Raw genomic sequence first — 12,034 nt, forward strand, 5'->3', positions numbered from 1 at the left:
GAAGATGGATAAATTATAAGTTCCTCTCTTCTTCCCCTGTTCCTGCCACTCAGAAACACAGATCATTCGGTTTGAAGGCCACGATGCTTATGCCAAGATGATCTGTTGCGCCGAAGATTCCAAATTTAGCAAGTCAATAAACAAACAGCTTCTTTATGGGTAGATAAACAACTTCCAGATCAACAAACCTTGGCATAATAAGATGTTCCTCTGAAAACTGGCCCAAACAGCAATGAGGAAAAGACGCAGGGTCTCCAAACAGCACATGCCAGAGAGTTGGTATAAAAGTGAGGGCTTGGGAGAGCTGTCCCATTCAGGCAGCACCCCTCTCAGCACTCACAAGGAGCAGAGGCACCACCACCATGTCTGGAAACTGCTGTTCTAGGAAATGCCCATCTGTGCCAGGCATCTCTCTCTGCTCCAGTGAGGTGAGCTGTGGAGGGCCTGTCTGCTTGCCCAGTTCCTGCCGGAGCCAGACATGGCAACTGGTGACCTGCCAAGATAGCTGTGGGTCATCTAGCTGTGGCCCACAGTGCTGTCAGCCCGCCTGTTCTGTTAGCAGCTGTGCCCAGCCTGTGTGCTGTGAGGCCACCATCTGTGAGCCCCCCTGTGTTGTGAGTAGCTGTGCCCAGCCTGTGTGCTGTGAGGCCACCATTTGTGAGCCTTCCTGTCCTGTGAGCAGCTGTGCCCAGCCTGTGTGCTGTGAGGCCACCGTCTGTGAGCCCGCCTGTTCTGTGAGTAGCTGTGCCCAGCCTGTGTGCTGTGAGGCCACCATCTGTGAGCCCGCCTGTGCCCAGCCTGTGTGCTGTGAGGCCACCATCTGTGAGCCCACCTGTTCTGTGAGTAGCTGTGCCCAGCCTGTGTGCTATGAGGCCACCATCTGTGAGCCCGCCTGTGCCCAGCCTGTGTGCTGTGAGGCCACCATTTGTGAGCCTTCCTGTCCTGTGAGCAGCTGTGCCCAGCCTGTGTGCTGTGAGGCCCATTCCTGCCAGCCGGTCCTCTGTGTACCCACTCCCTGCCAGTCCATCATCTGTGAGCCCAGCTGCTGCCAGCCAGTCATCTGTGAGCCCAGCTGCTGTCCAGCTGTCTGCACTGTGCCTAGTTCCTGCCAACCAGTGGTCTGTGAGCCTGTCTGTCAGCCGGTGTGCCCCACACCTAGCTGCTGTCCATCTGTCTGCTCTGTGGCTAATAGCTGTCAGGCTATCTGCTGTGACTCCAGTCCTTGTGAGCCATCTTGCTCAGAGCCCAGCAACTGCCAGCCAGCTCGCTGTGTGGCCCTGGTCTGTGAGCCTGTGTGCCTTCGCCCTGTCTGCTGTGTCCCAAGCCCTTGTGAGCCGCCTTGTGTCTCGAGCACTTGCCAAGAGCCCTCTTGTTGTGTCTCTAGCATCTGCCAACCCATCTGCTCTGAGCCCAGCCCCTGCTCAGCAAGTATCTGTGCACCTAGTCCATGCCAACCTACTTGCTACGTAGTCAAGCGCTGTCGGTCTGTCTGCTGTGAGCCCGTTTCCTGCCCATCTACCTCCTGCCAACCTCTCTGCTGCCGCCCAGGGTCTTCTGCATCTGCCATCTGCCAGCCAACTTGCTCTAGGACTTTCTACATACCCAGCTCCTGCAAACAGCCTTGCTCTCCTTCGGTTCCTTACCGCCCAATCTGTCGTCCAATCTGTCGCCCAATCTGCTCTGGACACATTACTTACAGGCAGCCGTATGTGACATCCATCTCCTATCGCCCTGCCTGCTACCGCCCATGCCACTCCATCCTGCGCCGACCAGCCTGTGTCACTTCACTGTCTTACCGTCCAGTCTGCTCCCGCCTGCCTTGTGCTGACTCCTGTAAACAAGATTGCAAAAAGTCCACTTCCAGCCAACCAGATTGCACTGACTCAACGACCTGCAAGGCTGAGGTCTCAGATTCCAGTCCCTGCCAGCCCACTGAGGCCAAACCCACCAGCCCAACCACCCGTGAGGCTGAAGCCACCCCGCCTACTGCCACCAAGCCTGCCGACCACTGATCTGGCCTCAGCCCACCAATTCCTGCAAAGCAAACCTCCAGTTGGAGAGAAACCTCGACTGCCCTCCCCAAAGCTCACAATGACTTAGAATCTTTCTTCACCATCACTCACCATCTTTTAACACTTCAAAAAACTCACCAGAAATTTCAGTATCTTGATGGTCCAAATGCAGGCCCCCTGGGCACTGAGAGGGGGATCATCCTGAGCTCCTGCCCGCTGCTGCCATCAAGCTGAGAAGAGCTGCTTCACCACATCATCTGGAGTCTCTTTCCCAGCGTTAGGTTTTTTTCTGTCCTCATGCCTGTGTTCCCTTGCTGGGTGTGCTCATGTTCCTTAGGGACTTCTTCCATGAGAAAAAGATATTTCACTGTCCAATAAAGTGGCTAAGTTGAAGTGGCATGTTATTCTCATTGTGCTGTTGTTAATATTCATATTCTCATCAGCTAACTTATTTTGACAGCAACTTCATCCACTCATCCATCCATCCTTCCAACACGCTTCATTAGACAGCTGTTGGCTGGGGACTGTAGTAGGCTGTAGGACTGAGAAGTCAGCCTTTGCTCTAAGGGAACTCACTGTTGGAATGGGGATGGGGAGAGACAGATAGGCAGAGAGACAATTACTACGTTCTGTTGTGCTAAGTACTGGGACAGAGGCAAGCACAGGGCAGTCTGAACTCAGCAGGGTACGGGGATAGATAGGAAAGAATTCTTGGGGAATGTGAAATTGAAGCTGGGTCTTTCAGCACAAATAAGAATGGACCAGGTCAAAATCAGAAAGGAAGAGCTTTCCAGGCAGAGGAAACATATACACGAATGGGGCTTGTGAGCACACTGTTCATTACTGAGGCTTGGGCAGAGGTGTGCTTAGAGGCATGGTGAGCTCTAAGGTCAGTTAAGTAGACAGTAGTGACCTGAACCCATTGGGCCTTGTAATCTCTACAGAGGCATTTTCTTTTGGTGCACAGTTGACATGAAGGCACGGGGGGGGGGGGGGCAGATGTAGAGCAGTGACATGAAGAACACTTGGTTTTGGAATGTCCCTCTGGCCTTGGTGTAGAGAAATGAATGGAGGAGCATGGACTTGGATATAGGGAAACTGGGGAGCAAGCCAGTTGACTTTGGGGTTCACAGTGGAATGAAAATAAGTGAGAGGTCACATGTACAATAAGAAAGACAACCTGGATTTTTTTTTTGTGCAAGAACTTTATTTATATTCTCCTAGTCTCTGTAAGGCACAATCCTTGTGTAAACTTCATACACAGCTACTTACAATCCTAAGGACAGAGTCTCTTCGGAGTGGAGTAGTCTCTTAGGGCACAGAATGAGGGGCTATGTCTAGTCCTCAAGGTGCATCTTGGGCTAACCTAAGCACAAGAGGGGGTAGAGCAGGATTTCTGAACTTCAGTGCTATTGACATTTTGGGCTAAATAATTCTTCCTTGTGGGCATCATTCTTTAACCTTGTAAGATATTAAGCAGCATCTCTGGAATTCACCAACTAAATACTGGTAGCATCCCCTGAGTGTGGCAACCAAAAATGTCTCCAGACATTGGCAAACACCCCTGGGGATAAGGGGCAAAAATCATCCCTGTTTGAGAACTTCTGGGTGAGACAGCAGCAGAGGGAGAAACTCAAAGGTGGAACTTATCCTGCATGTTGCTGTCAAGGGTACTGTCTCATCAGCCTATTGAGATTTATCTCCATCTCCTTCCAGAGTCAAGAGAGGAGTTGGCCAGGGCTTTAAAATCTCTGTCCCAAGCACAGACCCAGTGTTTCATGCAAATCATAGCAGTTCTGTGAAATAAGATGCTTTTCTCTCTATTTTACAAGATGAAGAATATGAGTGACAAACAATCCAAGGACCCATCAACAGAGACAAGAACATTGTGGTGTATTCACTCAATAAATACTATGCTGCAATGAAAACTAGACAATGGCCATATGTAAAACAGGGGTGAACCTGACCAGTGTAGAGTTGATACAAACAAGCCTCCAGACCACATATATATTTAAAGCTGAAAAACAACACACACACATACATGCACACACACATGTATGAGTATACACACATGTATACATATGCACATGTATACACACTTACACACATATACCATATGTATATTCACAGGGGAATGCTAAACACAAAATTCAGGACAGTCACAGCTAAAAAGTAACATACAAGAGTAACATACAACATAAATGCATGTAACATACAAATAACATACAGAACATACGGTTCAGTCCAAAGTTTGTGTTTTTTATACATCACCATGTCTCTTGCTGTGATCACAACAGCCCTTGGTGATACATTCGATGTCTTTAGTGCCTTGCCATAGCAAAGTGAAAGGTCTCCCTATTGAGAGATACCTTTTTTTCATCTTTTTTGAGGTATAACTGACAAAATTGCAAGATATTTAAAGTGTACATTGTGATGATTTGATACACACATATATTGTGAAAAGAATCCTCCTATCTAATCAACTAACACATCCATCACCTCATATTTCTGGGGATGTGAGAACATTTAAGTTCTCTTAGCAAATTTCGATTATGTAATACAGTGTTATTAACTAGAGTCACTATGTTATATATTAGATCCTCAGACCTTATTCATCTTATAGCTGAAAGTTTGTACCTTGTACCAACCTATTGAGAAGTTTCTTTAGGAGAAAAAAAGGCAAGAGCAGAATCAGAGAAAGATGGATGTTAAAATCGATTACTTTAAAAACAATAAAAGTGGTATGAATGAGCACAGGACATTGGTACCTTTTTCAGAGCGAAGTTGACATGGCTTCTCAAATATATTCATGTTCCCATTATCTGATCTATTTGGTAAGACCAGAAGTATTTCTCCTGAAAGATGGAGACCTTTGGGATGTAGACCTTCAGGAATAAAACAGTGCAGTGATCTTTGCAGTTTGCAAGGTGCCAAAATGATTAGTGATGAGTTGGATGGCAAAAGGAGTAATCAGGGCTGTAACACAAAAAGCAATGGTTAAAAAAAAAGGCATTTTAATGACAAAGGTGAGGATTTCCCAGATCATGATCTCATGGTTCATGAATTTGAGCCCTGTGTCAGGCTCTGTGCTGATAGCGGGGAGCCTGCTTGGGATTTTCTCTCTCCCTCTCTCTCTTCCCCTCCCCCACTTGCTCTCTCAAAATAAATAATAAATAGACTAAAAAAAAGAGTAAAAATAACTTGAGCAACAGCAATGCAGTTAGTTGGTAAACTCTTGGTACTTTGCACCCTTGGGTAATGAGTCATCTTGTCCCGTGGAATGCGTTAGTAGCAGAGCCCAAAAATGAGACTCTACCCTATTGGGATCCCAAGGCCATGATCTTTCTATTCTGTCATGAGTTTCTGGTGTGAACCAGGTCAGGATAGGGAATGATGTGGGTTGCTGAAGTTGGCCAGTAATGCAGAGCCTTGACAAATCTAGAAAAAGACGGGAAGAATCAGTACAACCAGCACCTCATAAGTCCCTCTTGGAAGAGGCTGATTTAATCCTTGGGAAAATACTTTGCAGTTATTAAAATTTCCAAATTAAAAGAATGTCTTTGGGTGTATGGATAAGTGTAGGTAATTATTCATACCAGTTTAATCTAGTTGATGACTCTAGTCACTAACGGGCAAATGGTCCCCAGCAAGGGGCCTGGCCACCTGCCCACTAGCCAGTGCACTGTTGTACTAAGGTCAGTCTTCAATCACTATATCACAGTCTTTCTCCTCCACTCCAAAGTTAGGAGGTCTAATAGGTGATTACAATCCGAGATTTGGGGGTCAGTCCCAACTAGGTTTGGATCTTGTTTCAACCTCTTATTACTTGCATAATTTGGAGAAATAGGATTTAAACTCTCTGAGTTAGTTTTGCTACCTCTAAGATAGCAGTGAGAATTGCAGCTACTAATGAGGACCATTGCAAAGATTCAATGAAAAATGCAGTCAAGGGCTTGGTATATAGTAAGTATGCTATAAATGGAATGGAAGCCATTAGTATTAGTATTAGTATTAGTATTAGTATTAGTATTACTAATAAAGTTGGGTTTCAGGAAAGCCAAATGGGAAGGTTCTAGAAAGAGGTGGAGACACTGAAGTGTCCTTGGGATGTACTGCCTGGTTCACCATCTCAGACATCGCCCTCTTTCAATTGGGTCAAGGCTTCATTTCCTGATTGTCTAAATGGTGCAGAACTGCATTCCTGGTGGAAGAGCAGGTTGCTTTGGCTGGGCTGAGGCCTTCTGATGAGAGGTTAGCACAGGGAAAGGCCCACTTCAGGGAGGCTGGAGAGCAACCTGTAAAAAAGACAGCTCATTCCAGAGCAGGAGCAGCATCAACGAATCCAAACTCGGCAAAGAAAACTCTCAACTCAACAGACAAGTTTTTAAACTGGGGACAATATCTTCCAGGCTCCCGAAGCCTACTAATCAGATGTTTGTATACAAATGAGTAGAAACAATAACAAGGAAAGATGCTCTAAGTCATACCAACACCCCTGAAGAGCTATAAAAGCCCCTATAAGAGATATCTTTCACACCCAGGTATACTGAGTTTGCAACTCCCTAGCGAGCTTCACATCAGCACCATGGTGGACAGCTGCTGCCCCGGAACCACCACGGCCATTCCAGCTGTGCCCACCTTCACGTGCTCAAATGGTGGCAGTTTCCAAAACGGTATCTGTTTGCCTAGTTCCTGCCGGAGCAGAACTTGGCAGCTGGTCACCTGCCAAGAAAACTGTCAGCCATCCAGCAGTGCACCAAGTGGCTGTGAACCTGCTTGCTGCCAACCTACCTGCCTTCCGGCAACTTCTTGTGTTGGTTTTGCCTGCCAACCCATTTGCTCCCACACAGCCTGCTATGAATCTGGAACTGGTCAGTCTCCTTATTTGGAACCCTCCTGCTTGGAACCCACCAGTTGTCAGGCAAATTGCTGTGAAGCCATCCTCGACCAGCAAAGCTCCTGCCAAGAACCTATCCTTGTGTCCAGATCAGCTTGTGGCCAATCGGTCTCCTGTGATGCTAGGTCCCAACAGCCATCCTGCTCTGAGGTAAATTCCTGTGCTGAAAATTCTTGTCCACCAACCATCTGTGCAGCCAGTCCATGTCAGCTAACTTGCTGTCAACCAGGTTCATGTCAACACATCAATGGTGAAGATCAGACCTGCAAATTAACCTATTACCAACCCATCTGCTACATTTTCAAGACTTGCCCATCGGTTCCCTGCATGCCTGTTCCCTGCCAGCCATCACCTTGTGTGTTCAGTTCTTGCAATCCTACATGCTACGCATCGTCCCCTTGCTGGTCGCTTTGCTGCCAACCAGCTCCTTCCATATCTTTCATCTGCCAGCCAGTGGCTAACTGCCAGCCCCCCTGTTCTGTAAAGAACCCTTGTAAACCAGTTTCCTGTGGCACCGTGCTTTCCAGCCAACCAACTTGGGATGGATCCACTTCCTGCAACCAAGGTGGCTGCACACCCCCTTCCTGCCAACCAGCTTGCTGTGTAACAGGTTTAGGCAAATCATCAGGCGGTGGCTGCAATGGTCTCCAACCAACTGCCCCAAGTGTCTGCAAAGCCAGCACCTGCTCACCAACTTCCTGCCAACCCAGCCATGAGTCCAACGTCTGTAAGACAGCACCTCGCTGATGGAGCACCCTTCACAGCTCCTTTGAGGTCTGCCACTATCTACAAGTGCATAGCCACCCTATGGTGCCCTCTTCCTGCTGAGCACAAATACTATCTGTGGGGTAACTTCATTCTGAGTCCAGCCCCACATTCTCTCCAGGCGCTGATGAGGGGACTTGTTCAGCCACTAAGAGATCCTTCTTTACCAAGGAGGGCATTTCAGCAGGCATGGTCCTCTCTATGGCTCACATTTCCTCATGTTGTCAATTCATTTCACCTCAGCAAAGCCTTCTCTCCAGTATTTCTTTTCTCTCTCTCTCTCTCTCTCTCTCTCTCTCTCTCTCTCTTTTGTTTTGATGTAGCCAGGTCTTTAAAAAGACTCCTTTGCTGCCAACTGTTAATAAAAATGTACGTGGTGGAGCATAATGAATAAAACTCTCAGAATGCTTTCATTCCTTTCAGTACACCTCTTCATAGATTTCCTTCAGGTCACATTTGAACATGATGACCTTGGGTCCTCTAAGTTAGTGGTTCCCCTTAGTCTGCAAGGATGGCTGGTGTCTGCAATTATAGATGCTCAATCTGGAAGGGAGAAAGGGCAAATAATCCCCTGGCTTCCAACCTTTATACCACCAAAACCTCTTTTGAGTTGAGTGGCCTTTGTTTCCCCACAGTGAACAGACTTGGGAAGCCAAAGACAGAAATGGTCCAGGGAAGCCACGGGTTAAAATAAACATAGGTTTGGGGCAACGAGAATAGCTAAGGGTTAATTCACTTAAAACTGGTTTTAATGATCATTCACCTAATGGCCAATTTAATAAAATGTAAAATTAGAAATTTTTTGTTGTTTGTTTGCTTATGTCTTTGACATTTTAAGAGACAGTTTTAATAACAGTCTAAGATAACATCTGAGTGAGTATTCCTCGTATGTAATTATCCAATCTAAACATTTGAAAAATGGTTGGACTGGTTTTCTTTTGGAGAAAGATTACAAGGAGGTTTGCAGAGTGTATCTGTGGCAATGATGTAAAATCCGTCTCCGAGGGGATCTGGCTTCCCCTTTCATCAAAGGCTCTGGGTCTGTGAAATGATTTAGGTCTGAAACTCAAAACATTCCTACACAGGTCCATGAAGGAACACATGTGAAGATGCTCACTGTGACATTTCTGTGATCATATAGATTTTAAAAAATTTTAAAGGAATCTGTGTCCACTACTGGGAGGGTGGGTAGGCAGCAAGCAGTGATTCCTTCTATGAGGTATTTCTTGGTCTGATTCTCCAGAGAAGCAGAACCAGTAGGATAGATATAAAGAGATGTAATAAGAGGAATTTTCTCACGTGATTTTGGAGGCTGGTATGTCCAAATCTGTAGTATGGATCTGTAGGCTAGAGATCAAGGAGAGCCGACAGTGGGAAGAAGTTTGAAGGCTTTTTGGTGGATAATATACTCCAAACAGAATAAGATAGCTGCCTGTAGGAAGATAATGGGGCATAAGGAGAACAGGAGTTAAATTAATTTGTATATAAGTACGTAAAGAAAAAATAGGACCGAGGCCTTGCAAGGACAAAAAGTGATAATGTGCCATAAGGAATATAATTAACTCAGTTATTTGCAACTGAAGTCCAAAAAGGAAATTAAAAACAGGAAGAAGAGAGGGACCTTGATACTGCAAAAGAATTACCATAGATGGAATGTCTTCTAGAAATGACATTTTAGGGGCGCCTGGGTGGCGCAGTCGGTTAAGCGTCCGACTTCAGCCAGGTCACGATCTCGCAGTCCGTGAGTTCGAGCCCCGCGTCGGGCTCTGGGCTGATGGCTCAGAGCCTGGAGCCTGTTTCCGATTCTGTGTCTCCCTCTCTCTCTGCCCCTCCCCCGTTCATGCTCTGTCTCTCTCTGTCCCAAAAATAAATAAACGTTGAAAAAAAAAAATTAAAAAAAAAAAAAAAGAAATGACATTTTAATGGATAGCCCATTTAAATCCTCTCTCCCACATCTTCCATGGAGATTTCAGTGATGCCAGAAGAAGCAGGAGGCTCTGGAAAGCATGATGCATCTTACCTCAGTCCTGGACAGAATTGTCAACAATATTTCTTACACTGTAAGTTTAAGAAATTACATCTCCTTAAACACTTTGCTTACTAATACCAGAATTCTTGACATAGCTGGAATTTCAAATTCCATTTTGCAATAGTTTTTGACCCAGCTAAATGTGTGTTATTCTCTTTATCTTTCCAATTGTGGATTTCTCTGTTGTACTGGCAAGTGTTTTACACTGGCCACCTGCCAACAGGCAAACTGCACGTTTTCAACACCGCAAGTGTAAAAGGTGTCTTGGGAAATGGTGTATCTCTTCCTATACTTGGCAACAGTTTAAATAACTGAGCATTTATTAGATCCTTTTAGGTTTGCTAGAACTTGTCCATAAAACATCTGAACCTCTTATTATAAACAATGTTCCACAGAGCCTGAACATGCTTATAACTAAATCTTTATTTTCATTTATGTCCCAGATAGGGGAGCAAAATACAGGGAAGTCTTGAGAAAAATATTACAGACAACCACCACTCAGACATTTTCTTATATCTACTTTGGATCTTCCCCCAAAAAAACCCCACAATTGAAATAAGACATTTTTGAAAAAGTTGAAGTCCTTTTTGTACCCTTCTCCAGCTCCAAAACATTTACATTTGTCCCTACTCAGATACAACCTTGTGTACACTTTGAGTTACTGTTTATGTAAAGATAAAACAATGACTAGTATTTATGAAGTATTTAGACAATACCTAGAGTTTAGACAAATTTAAAAATTTACATATACTATGTAAAATCACACCATTTTTCTCCTTCACTATTGCTTTTAAGAATGACTTTTATCAAGAATTAAATTGACGGGGGCGCCTGGGTGGCGCAGTCGGTTAAGCGTCCGACTTCAGCCAGGTCACGATTCCGCGGTCCGTGGGTTCGGGCCCCGCGTCGGGCTCTGGGCTGATGGCTCAGAGCCTGGAGCCTGTTTCCGATTCTGTGTCTCCCTCTCTCTCTGCCCCTCCCCCGTTCATGCTCTGTCTCTCTCTGTCCCCAAAATAAATAAACGTTGAAAAAAAAATTTAAAAAAAAAAAAAAAAAAAAAGAAAAAAAAAAAAAGAATTAAATTGACTAATTATTAAGAATTTAGAACAATAATGTTTTATTGCATTTTGATACATGACCTGTTTCATTATAGTAGTTATTGCTGCATAACAAATGACTCCAAAAGTTAGTGGCAGAGAACAACAAACATTGATTATCTCACTGCTTCTGTGATTTAGAAATCCAGGTGTGGCTTAGCTAGGCATGTCTAGCTCAGATTCTCTTATGAGGCAGTTGCTGAGGTGTTGGCTGGGGCTGCAGTCCTTATGGGGCTTGGCTAGGGAAGGACACACTTCCAAGCTCACTCACGTGGCTGTTGGCCAGAGATATCATTTTCTTGCCACATGGGCTTCTCCATACACTGGCTGATAGTCCTCATGGCCTAACAGCTGGATTCTCCCAGAGCAAGTGGTCCAAGAGGGAGACAACGAGCACATGGCACGAAAGTCACACATCCTTTATAGCCTCATTTTTGGAAATGACATCCCACCACATTCATGGTACTCTATTCATTAGAGACAAGTCAGGAAATCCAGCCCACACTCAAGTGAAAGGGATTACACAAAGGCATGAATACCAGGAGGTGGGGATAATTGGAAGTCATCTTAAAGGTTGCCTACTGCACTCTGCTTTTTAGCCCCCCAGTGATTCATGTGCTAAATGCATTCACTCCTTCCTAGGGTCCTCCCAGATCTCATATTATTATACCATAAGCTCAAAGTCCAGAATCTCGTCACTGAAATCAGGCGCAAGTGTGGACTAATCTCCTTAGGCATGATGCCTTAAGTGCAGCTTCAAAGTACAGTTCTAGATCTGCAGACCTCGTGAAAGGGAAAGATATAATTTATCCAAAAGGTAGGGTAATGGTGGTAAATCTGATGGCGTGAACTTCAAAGCAGCTAAACTTTTTGAAGGAGGAAAGAGAAGAATGACATTAGAAGCAAAGCCACTGTGAGGAGTAGGTTTTCTAATCTGACTGGTGCCTTGGTCAAAATTCAGGACAATGACCCCTGAGTATCATTGACTTCATCAAATCCTTATAGCTTAAGGAATCTTGCCAATAAATTGGCCATTTATTTACACAATCACTCTGTGACATTCCTATTACTTTTATTTGAATCTATGTTTGTTTGACCATCTCCCAAGGAAACACTGCTTCTCTGGGCGGCTCCAAGAGTGAGCTTTCACTTATTTTTGCCTAAATTAATATTTAGAGCTCCCATGATTGGTCTTGTTCCTTGATTCTACAAGGCCAACAGAAGATATGTCTTC

At 45.1% G+C, this 12,034-nt stretch overlaps 2 protein-coding genes across 2 annotated transcripts; both read left to right on the forward strand.

Annotated features, from left to right (window-relative positions):
* Window positions 1-362: 362 nt before the first annotated feature.
* LOC125158393 (keratin-associated protein 16-1) lies at window positions 363-2,012 on the forward strand. Its single transcript, XM_047845336.1, has one exon. The coding sequence runs from the start codon at window positions 363-365 to the stop codon at window positions 2,010-2,012; it is 1,650 nt and encodes a 549-aa protein (XP_047701292.1).
* A 4,585-nt stretch (window positions 2,013-6,597) lies between these two features.
* On the forward strand, window positions 6,598-7,656 carry KRTAP29-1 (keratin associated like protein 29-1). The gene has a single exon (XM_047846020.1). The coding sequence runs from the start codon at window positions 6,598-6,600 to the stop codon at window positions 7,654-7,656; it is 1,059 nt and encodes a 352-aa protein (XP_047701976.1).
* The last annotated feature ends 4,378 nt before the right edge of the window (window positions 7,657-12,034 follow it).

Source organism: Prionailurus viverrinus, unplaced genomic scaffold (assembly GCF_022837055.1).
Source record: "Prionailurus viverrinus isolate Anna unplaced genomic scaffold, UM_Priviv_1.0 scaffold_35, whole genome shotgun sequence".
NCBI classification, from domain to species: domain Eukaryota; kingdom Metazoa; phylum Chordata; class Mammalia; order Carnivora; family Felidae; genus Prionailurus; species Prionailurus viverrinus.